This window comes from Conger conger, chromosome 7 (assembly GCF_963514075.1).
Source record: "Conger conger chromosome 7, fConCon1.1, whole genome shotgun sequence".
NCBI lineage: Eukaryota > Metazoa > Chordata > Actinopteri > Anguilliformes > Congridae > Conger > Conger conger.
This window is the reverse complement of record NC_083766.1, coordinates 19,732,804-19,757,141: the sequence shown is the minus strand read 5'-3', so window position 1 is coordinate 19,757,141 and position 24,338 is coordinate 19,732,804. Positions and strand designations below refer to the sequence as shown.

Below are 24,338 nucleotides of genomic sequence, written 5' to 3'. Positions count from 1 at the left end.
CAGCCGTTGGGCCCTTGAGCAAGGCCCGTAACCCTGCATTGCTCCAGGAGAGGATTGTCTACTAAGTACTATAATAAGTCTAATCAACTGTACGTCGCTCTGGATAAGAGCGTATGCCAAATGCCAATAATGTAATGTTTAAAATTCCTATTCATCCCTTCACGTTTAGATACGCAGTGCTCATGGTATGATGTCAAAAAAACCCATCATCTTTTCCTCCACTCGTCTATTCGCCCCATACCTCCGAATATGAGTAGGAAATGAGTGAAGGAAAGGAGGCTAACGGTAAATTATTTTGAGAATTGGGTCATAGCATGGCAGTTTGAACATGGCAGCCTCCGTGAACAGGCATCATGCGCCATTGAGCAGCTCCCAGCGGAAGCTGTCTCCAGTTCTGGGTGTTTTTGCGCACACCGTGCAGGGCAGCGGTGAGATTTGGCCACTCCCTTTCATGTGCCCGCCCTCTTTTCACTCTGATGGGAGCGCGCTGCGCGTACACAATTTTTAGAGCTCGGTCTGACACTCGTAGTTGCGAGTCAAGCTGCAGTTTAGAGGACTGTAATCAAATTATAGAAATAGCGGTTTTCCCGGTTTAAAAAAAGAAAAAAGCTTTTGAAGACTACATAGCTAACTGTTTTCTCCTTCACCAGCACCACCATATAGTCTTGAGAATGGCAGATTCGACACAGTCTTCTCAGATCTCTTCTTCACAGGGTTTTGGCGATTCCGCCGCCGGACAGAACTCTGCAGCTTCAGGCAAAGCATCCAAAATTTCCGGTAAGACTAGCTAGACGGTTAACGGAATACAGTCCATGCACGTAGGCTCTGGTGCCAACCAACAGACAAAAAACTGTTGTTAAATATTTGATTACGCTCGACAGTTAACGTTAGCTAGTAACTGGAGGTGAGCAATTTACGTTGCTGCTGGTGAGCTCATTTGCTTAGACTAGTTTTTTATTTATTTAGCGGGAGCACTGGTACAGTCGGCTAGCAGTTATTTAATTACAATCTAGCAAGCTAACTAACTAAGTAGCTATGGAGCGTTTTTTGGCGTTAACGTTACTATGGAAATGAGAAACGTTGCCTTACTAGCTGGCTAGAACGTTAGTTAGCTAACGTCACGTAATGTTATTAGCTAAATGGTTCACAGATGTTTGGAAAAAGTGGTTAGTGTAATTTTTGCTACGAATTTACTGACGTGATGGTTTCATGTGCAAGGCGCGCAGGTGTGCGAAATTCGTAGGTTACACCCAGAAGCAAACGAACAATATTGCAATAGGTCTAACGTTAACTAAAACATTAGTTAGGGCAAAACAAAGAAGACCAAGTAACGTTAGTCACTGTTCCTTAAGCTTGCTGGGATAACTATTGATCCATTCACGTGTTAGCTAGTGTGGCTGGTTTTTAGAAGACGTAACATTTAATCGCCGTGTTGGTAACGTTGCCAGCTGCTAATAATGTATTGGTATATGTGAATCATTTTTTTGCTATAACGTTACCTTGCCAAACACGGATTCATTGTCGTTGTACGTATTATGTTATCTCGGGCTGTGTCAATGTTACGGTCGTCTGCATTGCAGGGCAATACCAATGGTGACAGCATACATTAAAGGCGTCGCGGTCCATTTACCGTTGTAAACAAACCCCACCTAAATAGAAAAGACAGGAGCATTTGCATCTGCGTTGCAAATTGCATTTGGCATTTAAAAACAATCAATTTTAAATGGCAAATGTTCCATTTGCAGCGCTGTTATTATTGCAGCTATGCCCAGCGGTGTTCCGAAAGGTAGAATTATAGCGTTAGTTACTAACTAATGCTTTGCGATTTTGTAACGTTTGGCGTAAATGTATATTCATATTTGCACTACAAATTATATAATACGAGGTACCTTCGAGGAATCCTTGCTTTGCCCTAAAAAACTATATTCCCTAATTTATTAGTGATGTTTCAGTTATTGTAAATGCTTAATTTGGACAGAATTATTGATTTCACCCTCAATTAAATTCAGTCTTTCACGTGTATGAAGTGCAAGAGGGCTCATTGTTTGATCGGCTTCCCTTTTGTTTCATGGCGATCGCTTCAGTAATGGAAGCCGACGTGTCTACATCACTATTAGAAGCACGTCGAAGGCGTGCGTGTAGAAAGGCGCATTTGCTCTCATGAACGTATTTTCAATGTTTATTCTTTATTATGGAAGCAAACGCAAATTCGGACCGCAAAGCCAACCAGCCGCCCTAAGCCAGATTTAGTGGCTCCGTGTCTTGGTGACATTGCGTCTGTAGTTGATATTGCCTAAGATGATGTCTGTGCGAACTACTTCCATGAAGGTGGAAACCTGGTTTGCGTTGCCATTTGTGCTATAATGTAACAGCGCCGCGTAAGACAACACAGCCAATTATTGGTTATTGGCATCTACCCAGAATTCCAGTATTAGCTATTCCTACTCATTAACATATGAATCCTTTTATTCTGGTCTGGTAGTTGTACCCCCTAGACTTCCACCAGCTTGATTCTGTTATTTTCTCAGACTGTCCGGATTCCTCCTGCTGGAAATTAAGAAGTCTATTTTATCCCGATTTGGGATTTGAACGATGCCGACTGAACCGGTATACAGAGAGCAGATGCGCCCCCTGTAGCGGAGTTCCATATGCTTGCAAACTGTGTGAAGGCCGCAGTCTGGTCCCCACCCCACCCCACCCATATTTAATAGAAGGCTGCCTGCAGCACCTGCTCTGGTTTTGCACAGAAAAGCAGCAGAAGTCTGAAATCTGGGGGGGAGGGGTCAACCTCTGGAGTTTATTCTCATTAAATTACTGCATAATCAGAAGGTTGACACTAAGGCATGACATCACTTGATGACAAATTTCTCTTTGCCCATTCTGCATGTTTAGTGTCATTAGGAAATGGGATATGTGTTTAACTGGCTCTTCTCCATGTCAGTCAAGGAACCTTTTAACAGCAATGACAAAACCAGTGAGGAAGCACTTAAGAAGACAGGCTGTATTCTATTACAATTACACTCAGTGAGAAATTTAGCAATCGGTAGACCTGTAAACCAGCTTGTTAATGCAAATATTTAAGTATCTCAGAAACTGCTGATCACCTGTGAATTGTGCGAAAAACAAAAAAACATCCAGTGAGCAGCAGTTCTCCAGGCAAAAACGCATTGTTAATGAGAGGTCAGACGAGAGAGGCCAGACTGTTCTAAGCTGACAGGAAGGTGACAGTAACTCAAGTAACTGCGCATTACAACAGTGGTATGCAGAAGAGCATCGCTGAACACTTCAAACCTCTGGATTGGTTACAGCAGCAGAAGACCAATAAGTAAAAAATAAATAAATAAATAATAATAATAATAATTAAGTAAAATACCTAATAAAGTGCTCACTGAGTGTATATGTATCTGTTCAGAATGAGAAAATCACGGCTAGTCTCATAACAGAGAAAATATATGGTGCATCTCACTTTTTTTTTTCAGAAAGGCAAGTCTGACTGGATGAAAGGTTTGCAATATGTGAACTGCATAAGGTCTGGTAACAGCTTGAATTCAATATAGCGTCCCTAGTTTTTCAAGCAAGGGTTTATTAACAATCCTAAATGTGCTGAAGATGTTACTGCTGCACTTGCACAGTTTACTCATGTTAAACAGTCTTCTTTGAAATGCAATTAAGACACCAAGATGCTTGTCCAGATGGCAAAAACAAGCCAGGTCTTCTTTAATCAAATTCTCTTTGCTGACATTCACCAGCTGGCAAGTTAATGTCACACTAACTCAATAGCTTTGTCTAGCAGGCCTTAATGCTGAAATCTGATTTGTTTTTTCAAGGCCAATCATTTTAAGTGGTTGTCAATGCGTTAGTTTTACACCAGATTTGTGTGTTTAGACGAGCTACATGTTTCTTATTTCTGTCCTAAGCTAAAGTTAGTCAACACTGTGAGGAGTGACAAAAAAATAAATATAAATATATATATATATCGGATTCTATATGATCATGCTGTTTAGACTTAAAGGAAACCGTCAGCTACATAAGATATGGTTTCAATATAACTTCATTTGGTTCACTTCAAACTGCCGGTCCAAAGTAGCCTATGACTGCCTTTGGAATATTGCATTGGGGGCCATAGGTGCATTGCAATGGTGAAGAGGCCTTTGTGACTTATCCAAAGGACTAGGGGCGGCCTGTAGTGTAGTGGTTAAGGTACATGACTGGGACCTGAAAGGTCGCTGGTTCGATTCCCGGTGTAGCCACAATAAGATTCGCACAGCCGTTGAGCAAGGCCCTTAACCCTGCATTGCTCCAGGGGAGGATTGTCTTCTGCTTAGTCTAATCAACTGTACGTCACTCTGGATAAGAGCGTCTGCCAAATGGCATTAATGTAATGTAATGTCATTTATGCTTGCATTTTCTCACGTTTGGGTGATGACATCACTGAGAAAATTGGTAACTGAGTATAAGCAGTAGAGTTGACATATACCCAGCAGACAGCACTTTGAGTAATGCATTTCTGTACTGGTGATGGTATATTACATTAAATTACAGTTTTTTTAGCTTATTCATCTATGCAAAGTGAATTACAGTTGACTAGACTAAGCAGGGGCCAATCCCCCCCCCCCCCCCCTAAAACAATGTGGGGGTTAAGGGGCTTGTTCAAGTGGCCAGAATCTGCCCAACCACGACTCATCACAAACCATCCAGGTCCCAGTTAAGCACCTCGCAACTAGGCTGTAGTCTATTCCCAGTATATTGGTGAGGTCTGTTGAGCTGGTCAGGTCTCTGTATCGAACTGAAGCAGCCGTTCCTCAGGGTCTCATATCAGGCCCAGCATGACATTGCAAAATGTTCCTAATTTGTCTGGCTTGATGCGGTGTCCCTGGACTCTGTGACTGTACACAGTGTTCTCGAACTCTCTCGCGTTGCAGTGCTCCAGACCGTCCGTCCGTCTCGACGCAGTGCACTTCAGCTGGGACTCCGGGGGGAGATGAAGAGGGGTTGTGCTTCTGTGTCTCCTCAGCATTGAGCTCACATCGTCTGATGTCATCCTCACAAGAGAGAGAGTGAGAGTGAGAGAGAGAGAGGGCTGCTTTTGAATCGCGCCTTGTTTGAACAGTGTCGGCTTATGTAATGCACACAGCGATGGGTGAACCTACTGTGTCAGACACACATTGTCCAATGGGTCGAGGGCTAGTGAGAGGGCTACGATGCCCAGGAATAGATGGTTGTGTAATCATGGATCGGTAGAGTTTCTTGGCTCACTGCAGGGTAGCTGGCTTGGACTAATTTGGTTAGATGGGTGTGGATAGTGTGGAAGATTTTCAGTGACTTAATTTCATGCAATCACAACAGCAAATTTGTGTTTTGCTTTTGCATAATAATACACATTTATCGCGGCATATTTAAAAACAAAACCGCAAATTGCATTTCATTGCCTGTTCTGTCAAAAGCACTGAATGGTGAAATACAATACGGTTGTCATATGTAATATGCATCGTTGTTGTAGTGATTGCATTTAATTTAGTTCCTGAAAATCTTCCAGTGATGGTAAGAGTTATTCAGTGGCTGTATTTAGCATGATCAGTTAGGGGATACAGTTAGTCTGGTTAACGTTAGGCCAGCTGTGGGCTGCTGGTACAGTGGATAATTGGTGGTGGCAGTTTGATCTAATTAATTTAATTTTTCTACACTTTAGTAGTTTATTTGGTGTATTGGAACCTATGAAATACTCTCAAAAAGTGCATACCCTACCTTCTGGTCCTCTTGGTTGGCTGAATTACCCCAAGCATTATCAATCGAGCAAAGAAAAACATTTGAATCCAGAACAGTTACATATAGACCCAGGTCTGGTTACTTGCAGGGGCAGTGTGTTGGGTTATTTGTCGGATTAGTTATTAGTGATTAGGGTGGTCAGCCAAAGCTGGTTTTGACAGTTGACGTGGTTGGAATCTGCCATGAGATTCTCATTCCTGTCTTTTTATTTTTATTTTCACAGAGTCCTTTCTTTCCTCTTCACCTGTAACTCTCATTCCGTCTCCTCAAGGCAAGTGTCTGCTTCTCTAACGCTTCTAGCTGTCTGTCTCTCTCTCTGTGTCTCGCACTCCTCCTCTGGGCTGCCTCTCATCTCTCTCTCTCTCGCTTTGTGTCTTTCGCTGGGCTGCTGCTTTTGTTCCCTCCATCTCTTTCTGCTGCCCCCCCCTGTTCTCCTCTGAACCCTCAGACCAAAGACCCTCCTCCTTCTCCCCATGATTATCTAAAGGCAGTGGCTGAAATGTTATTCTGCACGTACTGATCTAACACATTCCTTATAGTCGTGCAGAACAGGAGTCCTCTTGTGTGTTGCAAAGGCCTATATCACCACACTATCTGTTCTGCTGTATCGATAATTCAGAGCCAAAGGGCGAAAACGAAAGTGACCCCACAGTACCACACCTCCACTACCCATGCCAGTATTCCTGTTTTTTTGTTGAGGAGGGGAGGGGTGGCAGGATACAAAATATAATACTATATTAAAATAACCTTTTAATAATTTAAAATGCTAAAATGATAACTTAAAAGCAGATGAAGAATGACCACATTCTCAGCTTTATTTTTATTTTTATTTTTTTAAATTTTTTTTAAGAGTTAAAAAGGATTCCTGTTAAAGAAATCAGATTCACAGAAAGTGTGTGGCTATAGGAGGTGGGTTTATGGGGGGTATAGTTTCATGTGGCTGCTGAATGTTGCCTCCTGCTATTAGCTCAGTTTGGGCTTTTGCATGACCCCAAGTTCTGCCAAGTTCTGTTCTTGCTAAACAAGCCACAGTTATATGCTCATCTGTGTTCTTTGCTCATTTATTTATTTGTTCATTGTTTGATTGCTAGTGTAGTTGGCATAACAATGATTTAACAGCAGATTGGTCATGATTCACCTAGCAATTGTTAAGTTATTGTTGTTTTATAATAGTAGTTGTCGTAGTAGATGGTAACCGTGAGGACAATGATGTGGGATATTGTCCTCCACAAAGATGGCAGCAAATTTTCCATTTGGCATTTCTCTTATTTAGTTGGTCTTGCAGTCTCATACGGGATTCCTCTCAGAAAAATCTGTCAGTTGCTTGATGCCATTGTTAATTTGTGTTGTTTTTTGATATGTAAATTCTAGTGTCCATATTGCTCACACCCACCATCGCACCATTGGCACCAGCCTGGTGTCCAGATGGCCGTTTTTGGTTTTGTCATGCCACAGAACCATGGTAACGGCACCTAGCAACCATGCTGAAAAACACAAGGCAACACAAAGATGGATCTGAATCCATAATTTCACCATATTAATATGATTTATGGTGATCTCTACTGGAAAGTAGGAAGTTACTGCACCTCAGTTAGGCCTATTCTGCTGCTGTAACATGCTTCCAGAGTGCATCTGTTTGTTGAGCATTTTGTGGGAAAGTCATTGTCTGCATTTTAAGTGAATTCAGCCGGAGACAAAAAGGCCCCATTGTGTGCCATTCTCAACAAGCGCTTATTGATCCAGGCGTTGTATTGCCACTAGTGGGAATGTTTTGACTAGAGGTCTCCTGCTGCTACACAATACTGAATACAGGTGGGGTGGTGCTTCTGCATCAAGGCTTTTCCAGGAGTTTCCCACACTGCTTTGTGGTGGAGGGTTCTTCGGGAGCGTCTGTACGATTGGGGTGGTTGAGGTTGTGTTGGCGGCGCAGTGAATACGAAGGATCTCTGCAGTTGAATTTGACCCCTTTTCAGACTTTGCAAACTTAATGAGGCCAGAGGAACGGGGAAGAAAGCTCCATTGTTTACAGATTTGCCCAGAATGGATTGCCGGTTGGTCTGGACCTGAGTGGCTTATTGAAGGCAAAGTCGGAGAGCACATGCCAAACATTCCTTTCCCTATCGTTTGATAAGGTGGTCACATTAGGCCTCATGATTCTATGAACTGGTGTGTATCACTGCGTGGTACTCTTGCTGCTTCAGCGGAGTGTTGCGCTTTTTGAAATTTGGGGGGTATTTCACAAAGCAGGGTTATTGAGTTACCTGGATAACAGCGTTGAGGGTGAATAACCCTGGAAGAACCCTTTTTTATTTTAGTCAATCTTTCAGATTTTGGAGGGTTTTACTTGCAGTTCCAGCTAACTCAATAATCCTATCTCCTCGAGGGCGGGGTGGCATACCTCTCCTATATCTACAGTATATGAGGGTCAGCACTAATGAGACATGTCTCATGCTTGGGTCTCACTTTAGCCAAAGCAATCCCCCCCGCCCATCCCCCACTGCTGCTGCAGAGAAATCCTAGCAGAACCATTGGTCCCATAAGCCTCTGAGACCACCGGACCACCTCATCCAGGCAGTGATGAACCCTGTACCAGCCACAGCCTTGCATGGAAAAGCCTGGGGGGGTGGGGGATAAAATCTGCTTTACTGTGGCCTACCCTGCAAGTGTTTCTGAAACCTTGAGGGAGAAATGGCAACTTTTATGTTTCAGTGTTTACAAAAACTGTAAGCGTCTGTTTCAGGTCACTTGTCTAGTATCGTGTTTGTTGAACAGTGGCAAGGCTTTAAAGTTCAAAGTTGACCATTAGTTTCATTGGTATAACATTCTCAGCACCCTTATTTTTGGCTTTGGTTTAATTTGAATTATACACATTATTGAGTTGAGCCAGCTGATTCTGACTGTACAGCCTGACCCCTCTGTCTATCGCACTGTTCTATTATTGTGGAGTTTTGCCCCATTCCATGCATGGCTGCTTGGGCTACGCTGGCTTTGCGCATGGCTTTACACTTTCTGCTCTACAGGAAAGGGATTGGTGTGTGTTCATTCCTGCTGTTAATCTGGTGTTTTCTGCACAAACGTGACGTTCCTACTTCTGGCTCTGAATATGAAAATGCTGCTGTCATTTTTTAATTAATCACTTCCTACCAATCTCTCAATTTGGTTGAACTTCAGAAGCCAGCTCAATTATAATTCAATTTATATTCGAAAGCTTTACTGATGTTTTTAAATAAAATGTACTGTTTTCTATCATTCTATCGTAATAATACTCACCCTAGTGTGGGGAGCCAGAAGTGTGGACTATTGGCGTATTTTATGTGCGTTGGAGGGAGTGAGTGCACTGATTTCACCCTGCTCCTCCTCTCTTCCTTCCTGCTGGATGAAATCAGATGAGGAATCAGAGAGGAAGGCAGGGCAGGGTCCCAACATGCCTTCTGAAGGTGCAGCCACCTCCCTTCCCTCTTGTGCTCAGCCTGGCTCCTCTCCAGTAGATCAGGGGAGCCTTGTTCCTTTAAAAGGCGGACGAATCAAAGGTGGGGACTTTAAACTCAAAGATGAAAGGGACGGCAAAGCAGAAGTCCAAAGGGTAAATTGGGACTCCTCTGCTACATTGCTGGATTTCTCCATTGGCACCCTGCCCTCCAATCCCTTTGGCCTTGACTCTGCTCAGGACAACACCTCCCCAGGGACAGGAAACGTCAGAGTATTTGAGGGAATTTCAGAGAACCAGGGATCCATTGACACCCAAAGTGGAGACGGGTTCCTTGTCTTTAAGGAGTGCCACTATGGAAGCCCTCGCCCGGATGCACACAACTCCTTCAGGACCTTTCACGAGTTTGGAGCCCCGGACCAGGACTCCCCCGAGTCTCCGTTTGAAGTCTTGGGAGATTCTGCACGAGCAAAAAGCCTTGGAAGTGAAGTTTCTGACATCACTGACCATTCACAGACTCAAACACTGTGTCCAGCACCAGACTTCGAAAGTGATGTCCCAGGTGATGTAGTCAAGGAAGGAACAAGACCAAGCATACCAGGTGCTCTTCTGGACCGTCCAGACAGGTCATCTGAAGTGGTTGAGTGGAACAATGGACAAGCTTCCACCTGGAATAAGTTAGATCCTCTAGGCTGTGGGGTACAGAAGGGTGCATCTGAAATACAGCCTTGGACATCTCCTGTGCCACCTCCTCATTTAGAACCCTCGCCAATCTGTCCATCTCTGTCCTCTCAGGTTGAAGATGATCCCTGGAAAAGTGACCGGGATGAAGCGGAGATCTTGGACGCGGACAGTTCGGATGAGTCGGATGACACCGTGATCGAGGACACAACTGACCGCTTCAACTTGTCAAAAAATGTCTCCTCTCCGCAGCGTAGATTAGAAGGTCCAATTGAGTCAGAGATGCGCCCAGTTTCGATGGCTTTAAGTTACATCAAGGAGACGAATGAGCATAACCTAACTGAGGAAGATGATGAAGAGGAGGGTGTGTACGAGATTGTGAAAGACCCTGCCTCAGAAAATACTCTTGAACCCTCTGAACCACTGCAAGCTGCATCTGTAGCCTCGGATTGGCACCAACACAGCGAAGGACAGAGTGGTCCAGCAAATTCAGACTCTTCCAGTTATAGCTCTGTAGCTGCGTCTTCAAAAGAGATGATGCAAGTTGTTCCATCAAAAGAGCTAGAATTTGAAATGTCCCGGGAACCCTATGCTAACCTTATTGGTTCTGATTCAAAGAATGAGCATAGCAGCCACAACCCGCCAAGCTACTGCTCACTGACCGAAGAATGGAAACCCAATGAGCTACATGATCTTCCTGAGCCAAAAGCTGTTGAGCAGGTTTCTGAGGAATCAATTCAATTCGAAAAGCTGTCAAGTGTAACCAAAGCACAGCCAGCCAACATCGCAGAGATCCTCACTGACCCTCCTGGTTTGGACTGGTCTGTAAATCCAGGGGATGTGTGCATGCCCGAGGCTTTTCCCAAGGCACCGAAACCTGGTTCTCAAGCGGCAGAGGACTCCCCAGAGACAGCGAGCGACCCAGAGAGCATCGAGCCGGAGTGCTCCGTCTCGGCCGCCACCGATAGCCTTGTGGGGTTCATGAGGGAGTGCCTCAATTCACGCCAGCCCAAGGAGCCTGTCGAACGCTACGGACGCCACGTGGCGGAGGACAAGTCCCCCCAGTTGGCAGCCCCTTTCTCAGGGTCCCCCCCTGCAGTACTGCTGAATATGGAGGAGGAGCGCCTCACCATCTGTGCGTTAAAGGAGTTGGGCAGCAGCCAAGAAGAAACTGAGGACCTGGTACAGTGGACGGCAGCCCCCCAAACTAACTCCAAGCCCCAATCTGGTCCCGTCGCTCCCTTTGCTCCTAAACCTCCCTCCCCTTCTCTTAACAAACGGCCATGGGAGGCACTGCCAGGCGGGGATGTAGACGGGGCGGATGCTAACGAACCCGCTCAGCTTGCAGCACATGCATTAGCGGCCTTACTAACCAACCTTTCAGGTAACATGCCTCTCTCTCAGGCTTTTAGCCTGCTAACCCCACAGGCACCCTGTCATTAGTAGTCATTAGTGTATGGTAAATGGACTGCATTTATATAGCACTTTTATCCAAAGCGCTTTACAATTAATGCCTCTCATCCCATTAACACACTTGCACACCAACGGCAAAAGGCTGCCATGCAAGGCCCCAATCAGCTCATCGGACGCAATTTGGGGTCAGATGTCTTGCTCAGGGACTCTTCGACACCCGCAGGGTAGGCTATCAAACCGGCAACTCTGCGACTGCTAGACGACCACCCTGACCACATTCTTAGTAGTTGATTCAGTAACTCACACAGCCTTCTGCCCTTCCTACTGTGTCCTGTCCCTTTGTCCGTCCTCTCCTCAACAAGCAGCTTTAGAAATAGTCTCTCAGTTATGTCATCTGCTGTTTTGTTTTTTTTACCTGGCGACCTGTAAATTCAGATGCATTTTGATTGGCTGTTCATGCAGCTGCAAAAAATAACTCTGAAAGTGATCCCAATGATATTGTTTGTCAATGTTTTTTCTTTGAAGTGGTGTGAATCCATTTGAGTTGGAACAATTTTTAAAACAACATATTTATAAGTCATAGTTCTAGTTCTAGTTCTTGGTGTGGACGGGCCTTAAGTCTACCTATAGATACACGTGTGAATTTATTTTAGTTTCTATCCATTAAGCACGCAGGACTACATGTGTTCAGGCAATTTCATGTAGAATTATTTTTTTATTTTTTTATCAAACCACAAATGAAGCTTCAGCATAAGGTTCATGATATGATCAGGAGTCATGCAGTCTCTGCTGTTCAGATGAAGTTTTTTGAGTGATGTAGTTGTTGTACCATAGCAACAAGAACTGAGTAAGTAGGATATAGCTGGTACCTGCCGGACTGAAATTGCAATACAAATGCCCTATTTTCAAAGCTCCAGATTGGCATTTTTAATTGGCCAGGGCTAATTTAACCATGGCCTGGTCTAATGATGGGGAGCTCCAAAGCCCCTTTTCATGTTGTTAAACCCCAACTTCTGCCTGTATTATATTGGGGGACACAACGGACCGTAACCCAAACAGATGCCACCCAAACAGAAAATGTCCGAATCACAATGCAAAAAATAAATATCACATTACGAATGAATCAAAAAATTAAGTACATTACGATGGTCCAGGCACTAAACCGTTCAGCTAAACTTAACACACAAAATGAGTGAGTCTTCCCAAAGTAAGCTTTCTGAAAAACTGAAAACAAAACATGGAACAAGACACTTGGCTTGTAAAGTGTAAAGTGTTAACAAATAGAGTCTCAAAACGGGTACTAAAACAAAGCTCTTTCAAAAAGTGACTCCTAAAAAACTGAGGCTTCTGGCTTTATGAATTTGGGCAGTTGAACACAGCTGGACATAATTGCCAATTAGGACAATTAGCTGCACCTGCAGGAGCTAGCCACAGGCACGCAGAGACTCCAACAAGCGAATATTTTGACAAACCCTGAAATTGACCTGTTAAGGAAGACCTCGGTAGGCAGGACGGTCGCTTTGCAGAAGCAACGACAACCTCTTTCTTTTGTCTCCGTGTCACTTCACTATTGTGAAATGAACTCCACACAGCAAAGCAGCGTTAACCCAGAAGGTGCTCCAGTGATCAATTATATGTAAATAAACTGCAACCTGAGCTCTCTCTCTGTGTTTCAGTTTATCGTTCTCTGGTGAGAGGTCCTAACAAAGCCGTTTGGCCACAGGGCCACCTTCCAGGGTTGACTGAGCTTTTCCCATAATGCACTATTCTGATTGTTCATAGCCAAGCCTGCCGGGCTTTGCGTTAAGAGGAAGTGATGTGTAATGTGCGTTTAATTGGCTGCTTTTGCTTCCATGACTCTCCATTTTTGTTCTCAGGTTAAAGGAGTGGATAGGCTTCACTGAGAAACTAGTATATTTTACAATAAGTTTAAGGTGTTTTTTTTTTTTCATTGTTTGTTTAATTTGAAAATGAGTGAAGTAGCCCTGGAGGTTGTTGGTCCTCAGCATTGCCACGTAGTGACTAACTGGGTCTGTGGCTTTCTGGGCCTCGCTGAAATGTGAGTTTACGTAATTGTGTTTCTCCAGTGCCCTGGGGGAATGGGGCTGGGTGGCGTCACACAGTATCTGCCCCAGAGCTTCACCAACTCCCCAGCTCTGCCCTTAGTAAAGAACCATCAGGAGGATACACACACACACACACACACACACACACACACAGGGGCCATATAGTAGCAACGGTGCATGCATACGTGCATGAAAACATGCACATGCGTGACGCACTCCCCTCCTGTCAGCCAACGGGAAATGGAAGAGCTGGACTGAACAAATGTGCTGCTGTGTGCAGTGGAATGTGGCTAACCAACACTCAGGATTTCAGTGCTGAGAGAAATCTGGTCAGCACTCTCTGCCTGTTATAAAGGACATTTTTTCCTCCTAAAGTGGAAATATCTCAGTGAACCTTGACATGCTCATTACTAAGAAATCACAGGGTATTCCCCTATTTTTTTTTCTTCAGGCCTGGTGCATTTATATAGCGCCTTTATCCAAAGCGCTGTACAATTGATGCTTCTCATTCACCCATTCATACACACACTCACACACCGACGGCGATTGCCTGCCATGCAAGGCGCCGACCAGCTCGTCAGGAGCATTTGGGGGTTAGGGGTCTTGCTCAGGGACGCACGCACAAAGTTTGTGTTTGTTGAATTGAGGGGGGGGAGGTGGGGGGGTGGGTTTAAGCGCACATATGGATTGAATCCTGATTTTCTCTGAGTAAAGCCTTGTTTCCATGGGAACATCATCACGTGACTCGATTTGGGGCTAAGGGCCTGTATGCCATTGTTCCTGGCATTGGTGATCAGCAAAGATCCTGAGCCACAACATAGGACCTGCACGACTGACTTACAGTGCATCCGGAAAGTATTCACAGCGCTTCACTTTTTCCACATTTTGTTATGTTACAGCCTTATTCCAAAATTGATTAAATTCATTTTTTCCCTCCAAATTCTACACACAGCCCATAATGACAATGTGAAAAAAGTTTTTTTGAGATTTTTGCAAATTGATTAAAAATAAAAAAACTAAGAAATCACATGTACATGTAGGCAAATTTTCAGTTTGTGATTGACATACCTCAAAATGAATGGCTGGATTGTTGTGAAATTCGCTTTTTGTTTTCCAAAGAGGAAGAAACCTCTAGATTTGACCAACCTCATGACCTTTCCTCTAGTGCCAACATCAGACCAAGAATATCTCTTCAGTAATGACTAGAATGGATTGCCAAGAAACTTGCTGTGCACATTCATGCAAGAGGAGAATTTTTGTGCCTTGGCAGTTTCTGTTCTCATGGTTCTGTACTCCTGCATGTTGGATTTGAAAGTAAGCAATGAATAATGACGTGAAACTTCTGTCAACTGCAAGATAAACTTGAGGGTATTTACATCCGTATTGCATGATCTGTGTAGGAATTACATCCCTTAGTCATACACAGTCCCCCCCAAATTTATGGGACCAAAAGTAATCGGACAGTTGGCTTCTCAGCGATCAGGTGTATTCAATTGCTGGAAATGATATTGTAGCACTGTCCAAATACTTATGGACTGCACTGTATGTAGGGGGTGAAACATGCAAAGATATGAATTCTAGACAGCCCAAACAATACAGCCATGGAAAATTGAGCAGTCCACCATGTGTGCATTTTGTGTTTTGTACTTTTATTTTTAAGGCGTTTTTCCTGTTTCTTAGAGGGTGGTGTGGCGAGTGCTCACTGCCATAATCACAATCACAAGATTATCAGGCCTGACTGAGGAGAGCCATTGCACAGTTAAAGGGTCACAGACTCAGTGACGTGGAGTCCGTCTAGGCATGTACACCAGAGTCCAACAATACAGCCCCGTGCCTGGGATTAGCTCAGATTGCTCCATGCGTTCTCGTGTGTGTGTGTGTGTGTGTGTGTGTGTGTGTGTGGGCATGTCGCGTACTGGTTAAGGTACATGACTGGGACCCGCAAGGTCAGTGGTTCCATCCCCAGTGTAGCCACAATAAGATAATAACATCCGCACAGCCGTTGGGCCCTTTACCAAGGCCCTTAACCCTGTCTCCTGCGTAGTCTAATCAACTGTAAGTCGCGTTGGATAAAAGCGTCAGCCAAATGACATGACATGTAATGTAATGTTATGTAGTGTGTGTTTGTGGGGGCGGGTGCGGGTGCTTCGAATTGCACTTTGTCCCAGTATCATGTGAGGAGTTGCATCAGACTTGCCCCCACCCGACTGCTCATTTCTGCACCATCGAGGAGGAATTTAAAAAAAATATGTTTATGTTCCGAATCCAACAGCTAAACAGGCTTGTCTAATGTTCGGCACTCTAAATACACAAATACTCTAAGCGCTATGATATTATCAAAGGATTCATGGTTTTACCTTCTTTCTAACACAATCAATGTGTGAATTTGTTACATAATCCAGCTGAGCAATTGAGTACCTCTCAGAAAATGGTAGTTTACATTATTGTATGTCTGACAAAATGTGGCTTAAGTGGGTAAATGATCCCTCTGAACATGAAAAGCACATAATGAATGAAAAATGTCAAAGGGAACCTCTGCCTTAATAGATACTAAACGTTATTATTTATCATGGATTTTTAAAAAAGTAAATTGGACTAAATGACCTATGTTAACGTAAGTTACAACCGACGTCTAGTCCAACATTCAAATGGACAATGGCCTATCACACTAGTACTGTGAGAGGTATTTAGCTAACGTTACACCAAATATACTGACTTCTAGCAGACTCAACTTTAAAAAATACGAGTTGGAAGGCGACGGTTGGTAGCTAGCGAAAGCTTGCTAATTAGGTGATGATGCCAGTGAGCGAGATTCTGTTCAAATAACATTCTAAGTCAATAAAACCCAATGTAATATCACCTAGCCTAGTTAAGACATTCTGTAACTGCAATGAAACCGTATTTACCGAGCGTACTAAATAACAAAGCGTGCTAACTTCACTTGCGGGCAGTCAGACTCGTTGCTACAGAAACGGATGTGAATTGGTTATATCGCGAGATTTTAGATTTGGAGAAGTTTTAAATGTTTTCATGATTTAACTCATTAACGCTTTTGGCTGATGGTCGACTGATATGTACAGCAGGTGAACTAGATACAGTACATGTTCTGATTTTCCTTTAACGATAATCTGTTTTGAAAACGTGCCAATTAGGACGCCGCTGGAATTGATCCATGTCAATAAGATTGGCGCCGGGTGCTATGGGAATGTTTGTAGAATCTTTGTGATGCACTTACACGCTTTTCTATTTGCGCTATGTCCAAACTCACATATTGATGTCACACTTGAACGTGTGGCGTCATCTAAATAACCATTTCTAATTGTATAAAGACGTTTTTGACTTATACTAAGAATACCACCCATGGGTGAACTTACAACCCTTTGGAATACATCAGTTCTGCGCCCTTTCTAGGTTATCGTCAGTGAGGTACATCCTTACCTGTTACTTCAGTAATGAAGTTTCAGAAAATGATGAATGGACATTATGATTTATGATTATACTGTCTTTGGGTATAGGAGAACTGCAACACTTTTATACCCCCATTCTGATTATCACTGACGATGTGTTTTATATCAGAGTTAAATTGGAATATAACCTGATATAAATGTGTGGTAAGGTATCTTTCCTGCCAGCATAGGAACTCACTTGGGAGAAACAAGGTTTGGCTTTGTTTTGCTCATTAATATCAATGAATCTCTGTTCTGATTGGCTGGCTAGCATTCACAGTGTAGCCCATACAACTCCTTTATAATCCTCATAGGAAGGGAAATGTTGTTTTCCACAATATGGGAAAACAACCTTTAAGTAGATTTTCCTTCACGCTCCAGAAGCCTTTCAGATCTGTATCCTGCTGTGTTATGTAATCAGCTGTGCGTGGAGACCCTGTTCTGTACATGTACTGTGGATTCCCCTTCACTGCACTGCAGTGTGCAGGTGTGTGCATGTGCATTCACATGTGTTGTGTGTCTGTTCTAATGTCAGTCCCAGACAGTGTGCAGGGATAAAGCCTCCTCTCTCCTGTAGTGCACTAGCTGGTGTGTGTGCAAGTACGTGCGTGTGTGTGCACGTATGTACGAGTATGTGTCTTGTCGGTGCCAGTCCCAGAGAGTGTCCCAGGGTCTCCTCTTTCCAGTCCCGTAGAGGATGTGTGGGGTGATGAACTGTCCTCTCTCTCTGCAGTGCAGGAGTGTGTGTGTGTGTGTGTGAGTGGATGTGTATGTGCGGTGATGCACACCTTTCTCCACAGTGCGGGAGTTTGTGTGCGCGTGCGTGCTCTCCTCTCTGTCTCTGCAGTGTGGGAGTTAGTGTGTGTGTACGTGGTGTGTGGGGTGATGACTTCTCCTCATTCTACAGTATGGGAGCTGGTGTTTGTGTCCGTGTGTGCATGTGTCCGTGTGTGCATGCATGCGTGCGTGCACCCATGCTCTCCTCTCTTGTCTCTCCAGGGCGGGAGCTGGTGTGTGTGTGTATATGTATGTATTTATGTGAGAGTGTGTGTTGTAAAGCCTCCCCCCTCTCTCTCCACAGTGCAGGAGCTGGTCTGTGTGTATGTGTATGTGTGTGTGTATGTGTGTGTGTGTGTGTGTGTGTGTGTGTGTGTGTGTTGTAAAGCCTCCTCTCTCTTTCCGCAGTGCGGGAGCTGGTGTACTGGCGGGACCCGCGGAAGTCGGGCCTGGTTCTGGGCTCGTCCCTGCTGGTGCTGCTCTCCCTGGCCTCCTTCAGCGTGATCAGCGTGGGCTCCTACCTGCTGCTCGCCCTGCTCTGCGTCACCATCACCTTCCGCATCTACAAGTCCGTCATCCAGGCCGTGCAGAAGTCCGAAGAGGGACACCCCTTCAAGTGAGGGGCAGGGGCGGGGAAGGGTTGGGACTGAAGGCACATCCACATCAAGAACCATAACCATAACTATAATAATAACCATAACCATAAGTATAACTAAACCATAACTATGACCATAACTATAATCATAAGTATAGTTAAACCATAACTATAACCATAACTATGACCATAAGTAAAACTAAACCATAACCATAACTGTAGGGAAGAATACATTTCCTGTTTCATTGTTCTTGGATGGTCACCCAACACCTCAATCGTACAAAATGATCAAGGGGGGTTAGGAAGCCGATACTGAATGATCAATGATCTGTCTGCTTTGCTGACAATGACCATTTGGTTTCCTTGGTTGGTCACATCATATGCATACAAAATAATGTGTATTCGTCTGCCTGTCACCCAATCAGGGACAAGTACCTGCATTTTACTTCAGGAGGTTTGGGGCATGAAAGCTCATTCCTTTCTAACATGATTTTGTAATTGAACTGCCTTGCTTTTACCCGGTATGCTTCATACTGTAATTAAAGACAGTAACTTGAATATTGGAGAACTTTTTACTTTTCATCGAGACAATTCCTACATAACCATAACCATAACTAGAACTATAAGTATAACCATTACCATAACGATGTAAGTATCTGCACTGATGAATGACAATGTAGGTAGCCTCTTGGCTATGTCATCTGCCATTTTGAATGTGATGCCCTGTTAATTCGGATGGAGGGTGGAGAGGTGGAGATGGAGGCGCTGAGGGAGGGAGAGAGTGAGGGAAGGGTAGTGGGGGAGGGATGGAGGGATGCTGCCCAGAACAGGGGAGCTGATCTGCAGGGGTGTTCCCTCCCAGGGCCCTGATGGAGAAAGACATCACCATCCCGCCTGAGACCTTCCGCAAGTACACCGACCTCAGCCTGGCCCGCCTCAACCACGCCCTGAAGCAGCTGAAGAGGCTGTTCCTGGTGGAGGACCTGGTGGACTCTCTCAAGGTGTGTAGTTGTACTAAAGCATTGCATTACAGTTATTTAACTGTCGCTTTTTTTTACAAAGCGACTCAAAGTTAATTAGCAGGCACCAATCCCCCTGGAGCAATGTGTGGCCTTGTTCATGGGCCCAAAAGTGCACTGATCTGAATGAAGCACCTTAGCCACTAGGATATAGGTTGTCCAGTGCACCGCGTGTGTGAGAGCAAGCAAATAATCCTTTGTGTGAACATGCGCATGTTGACGTGCTCTTTTAAATCCAGTTGTGGGAGTAATATGTGTATGTGTACACCCTCGTGGGGGAAGACATCTTCCTCACCTTTTTATTTTCTGAACACTTTCATCTGTAACACAGCGCTTCAGTGGGCTTGTGCATGTACTGCTGCTCCCTCGTCTCAGCCGAGCCCTGCCGGTTATGACCCTGCTAGGCCAGGCTAGCTGTTCATTTCTCTGTCTCTGTGTCTCAGCTGGCTGTGCTGATGTGGCTGCTGACGTATGTGGGAGCCGTCTTCAACGGCATCACTCTCCTGATTCTGGGTAAGAGAGGTGGACACACACACACACACACACACACACTGCCCTGCTGCCCCTCCTAATGACCCCCTCATACACACACAGAGACAAGCACACACACACACGCACACACACTCATACACACACTCATACACACTGCCCTGCTGCCCCTCCTAATGACCCCCTCATACACACACAGAGACACGCACACGCACACACACACACACACACACACTGCCCTGCTGCCCATCCTCTCACACACAACAACACATTTGTACAGAAAACTACCTTTCTTGTTTCTGACTGATTTACATACGTTTTTTAGTCTAAGGTTGTAAGTCAATGTTACTGTTTTTGGCGTAGCTCTCTCTTGACCTATTTGACATGGATATTGTCAGTGTACAGATGAGAGCTGATGACAGGGCTTTGACTTCTCTGTGCTGCTCTGATTCGTCCCCAGCGGACATCCTGCTCTTCAGCTCTCCCCTGGTGTATGAGAAGAACAAGGTGGGTGCATGCTCATGGCTTCTCCGCACGTGCTCAGAAGCACGATTGTAAATAAAGCCTGATTGAGTGTAACACACACACCTGTGTGTCTCTGTTCTGCAGACCCAGATTGATCACTACGTGGGCATTGTGCGCACTCAGGTGGACACCACACTCGCAAAGTAAGGCATTGCCGTCTGTCTGCTACCTGCAGCAGAACAGAGTTCCTGCTCTGTAGAACGTACCAGAATATCTGAAAGGCTTGAAAAAATACACTCAGTGAGCACTTTGTTAGGTACTTAGATATATTATTTAGACTTATTAAGTCTTCTGCTGCTGTAGCCTATCCACTTAGAGGTTTGACGCATTTTGTGTTCAGAGATGCTCTTCTGCATACCACTGTTGTAATGCATGGTTATTTGCGTTACTGTCACCTTCCTGTCCAATGACCTTTCTCATTAACAAGGCATTTCTGCCCACAGAACTGCTGCTTACTGGATGCTTTTTGTTTTTCGCACCATTCACTGCAAACTCTAGAGGCTGTTGTGCAGGAAAATCCCTGGAGATCAGCAGTTTCTGAGCTACTCAAACCACTCTGTCTGGCACCAACAATCATTCCTTGGTCTTACCCATTTTGACATTTGGTCTGAAAAACAGCTGAACCTCTTGACCATGTCTGCATGCTTTTATGCATTTAGTTGCTGCCACATGATTGGCTAATTAATTATATGCAAGAGCAAGCTGGTGTACAGGTCTACCTAATAAATGCTGACTGAGTGTATATGCATCAATCCTGGTAAACTTAAATGGTTCAATGGCTTTGGAGCAGATACTGTTACACATAAAGAAATAAAGCGTGTTTTAAGTGACAAAGTAGTGTAATAGTCGTGATGCTAACATGGTGTTTTCTCCACTAGACTACAAGAGAAGCTTCCAGGAGCTGTGAAACGCAGCAAAGCTGAATGAAGGACTCCTCAGTCTCCTGACCCCCCGACTTCCCTCCAAAAAACCCACTGGTGCCCCCTGCCCCCAGGCCTACCGACCGTACCCCCCACACCCCACCACTCCCCTTCTACATATAAACAGCTACACCAGACCAGCCGGTGCCCATTAAACCACATACCTTACAGACCGCTCGCGTGTGCAAGAGCCACCGATGAATGGTAGCTTTGGAGCGGGGAAGACACACACACACACACACACGCACGCATGTATACGCGGCGGACCGACTGGGTCTGCAAACGTGTGGACGCACACACACACACACCCAACACACGCGCGCGCACACACACACACACACACACCAACACAAACACGTATACACGACAAGCCAAGCTTCATGAACTCGACTGAATCTATAACCTCATTTGGTGTACTGGGTGTGGGCGGCTGCAGAGAAGGCTTCCTCAAAAGCAAACATCTTTACTCAATGCTCCTAAATATTTGGGGAGGATTGGGGGGGGGGGGCGCCTTTTCACCCCCCCAAAAAAAGGCTGTTTCCCTTGATTTCCTTCGGCGTATGTCGAACGATTTAATTTGCAAATGTTTGTTTTCTGGAACGCGGTACGAAGAGCCATCGTTCTCTACCCTGAAGCACTTGGAGGCCTCTATCCCGAATGACCCCGAGCTTCACCTAACGGCCGACCGGAGCGATCTTTAGAAAAGCTAAGCTAGCGTAGCGTCTACCTGTGGCTGAACCTGCAGTTATGCTTTGGCCTAGTTCCCCCGCACTTCGTTGTTTTTGCCCGATGTGTTCACATGTAATGTGTTAATGTACATAGGAGTGTGTCACTGCTTCACACTGTAAAAAAACAACACAGTGTTTATCCTACCCTACAGAGCCCTTTCGTGTCTACCCGCTTGTTTTAATTGCACGTGATTCATTGAATATATTTATTATAATTATTATTATAATTATTATTGAGCTAGCTGCTATGATTTCCCTGTTCTCCCCAGCACTAGAAACGTCAAGGACTGCAGGACTGGATCATATGCTCTTATAACAGGAAACCACAGCTACGAAAACTTTAGGCTAGGTACAGCCACACGCAGTTAAACCACCGACTTGAATTGACCAATCCAAGTTTTCTTTCTCTTAATATGAGAATGTGATGATTGGTCCAAATCGGTGCTTTAGTGACCATATATGGCAGCTCCAGGGTTAGTAAGAGTGTGATGTGTGGAATGAAATAAGCAGCTTGAATGAAGCGATTTCATTCCTGTTTGCCACCAAGGCAAGAAAATGTCCGTCTGTCCTACATGTTTCATATTGACCCTCTGCAGTGTCTCAGCACTGTTCTGCTATCTCCCTGCACGATGTGAACCCCAAATAGGTTTTTGACAGGGCGGGGAAACGCTCCCTCTCCTGACCCACCGTATCCATTGCAACGGGCCCTTCTCCTGCGCCCAGACCTTGCTCTCCACTCCGGAGATGCAGTACCACACAGGGGCTGTGTTGTGAGCCTACAGGAGAGGAACCAAAGGGCAATTCCTTGGTACCAGATGCCAGATATGTGTGTGATAAAGCTCTGTACAGCTACATAATACTGATAGAAGCCTCTATAGACATCAGGAGTAAATAAACCTGTTGGTCTCTTATGTAGCTCTATTAGGCGTTACCATGCAGATATACTGCAGATAGCATTCCGCATTTGTAATGTTGGTTACCACAGAATTGCCCAGAAGGTTCCGTGCCCGTGGGGGTGGGGGGTATTGCCATGACTACAGACACTCCTATCCCGCGGGTAGGATAGGCCCTGATCCAAATCATTTATTAAATATCCGATGCAAAATTGGATAGTGTGTGAAATATGAAATATAATCTGTGTAAACTGCCCTTGATTAAAGGCATCTTTAATTGTTAAACATTAGAAGAATAGGTTTTTTTTATTTTATTGTTTTTTTATGGCTATCACCAGTTGGCTGATGGCCTTGTAGAATCATCTCGGTACACAAGTCTGTAACTGCTGTATTGGTCATTTGTCTGTAATTGCTGATTTGTCAGCAGTCGAAGCGCTTTGCAAAGAACACTAAAACCGCCAAGGAGCATGTTGTCCTTACTGAGCAGGTTTGTCGGTCTTCCACCCTCCTTGTATGAACGAACATACACACACATGCACACACACACACACACACACACACACACACACACACACACACACGTACATTGGTGTCTGTGTATTCAAGCAGACCTCAACAGAAGTTAAAAAGTCTTACTGTCTTTGAACTTTAGATTCTGCTCCAGTCGCCAGAATATCGAGATGTTTCTTAGACGTCTTTGCATTTGTGTTACAAAGGCTGAAATGTCACCCTTTTTTTTAAAAAAATGTAAAAACTAATTTGTGCTCTACCCCATCGTGAGGTTCAATAATTTGTTCATCGTTTTTCTAACGGGGTGGGGCTCCTTGTTGATTGAAAACGTTTGTCTAGCTGTTTTTCTTTTCTTTCAGGGCAACTAGGTGTACTAAAATATGTGCTGTTTGTGTGGCGTCTTCAGTACACGTCGGACAGATTCAGAATAAAAGTTTTAGGAAGACAAAATGTGATTCCTGTGCTGATGTGGAAGTGATATTAATAAAAAACAAATTCAAACAACGGGTCATGTGTGTTTTTGGAAAGAAGAATGTAACTTCAGTGTTCATGTTTGATGTATATTTTAGCGTTTGTTTGTTTTTTGACGTGGGCCTGTCGTCACTTCAGAGAGCTGGAGAACTTCAGCAGAGACGAGCAGCCGGAGGCTGTTTAAGGTCCCGTATTGTGGTAAATGGCATTTCCTTTGTGTGTGTTCTAAACAAATTGAAGTTGCTATAAAAACACTGTGAATGTATCAAACCCCCCCAGTGAACTGAGGGCTTCAGCTGGCCAGGATGACCTTGGCTCCTTGCACAATAGCAGCCCCTGCTGGCTGAGTGAGGAATCACAAGTCCACCCGTTAAAGGGGCAGTTGACAGAAAGTGTGTTTCTACCTACTACTATCTATCCACAGCTACTGGGACTCAACAAGTGTCCACGCAAGCAGAACTTTTTGCCGACGCGCTCAAGTATTCTGGGGCAAAGTGTTCATGTCTTCTTTGTAGTTCGACATTGCTAAGGAGCTAAAGGAGTCCTTATGTTGTCTTTCCACAATTTTGTTAAAGTGCACAGCTAATGGACGAAATAAGCCCCATTGAGTTC

The 24,338-nt window shown here is 44.6% G+C and overlaps 1 protein-coding gene and 1 non-coding gene across 3 annotated transcripts; both read left to right on the top strand.

The window, feature by feature from the left end:
* The first annotated feature begins 485 nt into the window (after nucleotides 1–485).
* On the top strand, nucleotides 486–23,759 carry LOC133132773 (reticulon-3-B-like). 2 transcript variants are annotated; one of them, XM_061248476.1, is made up of 9 exons: nucleotides 486–777; nucleotides 5,990–6,037; nucleotides 9,153–11,258; nucleotides 17,985–18,192; nucleotides 19,034–19,172; nucleotides 19,634–19,703; nucleotides 20,140–20,186; nucleotides 20,289–20,347; nucleotides 21,083–23,759. In XM_061248476.1, the coding sequence occupies exons 1-9, from the start codon at nucleotides 672–674 to the stop codon at nucleotides 21,129–21,131; spliced, it is 2,832 nt and encodes a 943-aa protein (XP_061104460.1). In that variant the 5' UTR covers nucleotides 486–671; the 3' UTR covers nucleotides 21,132–23,759. The 2 variants fall into 2 exon arrangements, with proteins under 2 accessions (XP_061104460.1, XP_061104462.1); XM_061248478.1 differs by lacking the exons at nucleotides 5,990–6,037; nucleotides 9,153–11,258.
* On the top strand, nucleotides 16,769–16,902 carry LOC133134187 (U8 small nucleolar RNA). The gene has a single exon (XR_009709296.1). It is a non-coding gene; the product is annotated as a U8 small nucleolar RNA (small nucleolar RNA).
* Nucleotides 23,760–24,338: the final 579 nt, after the last annotated feature.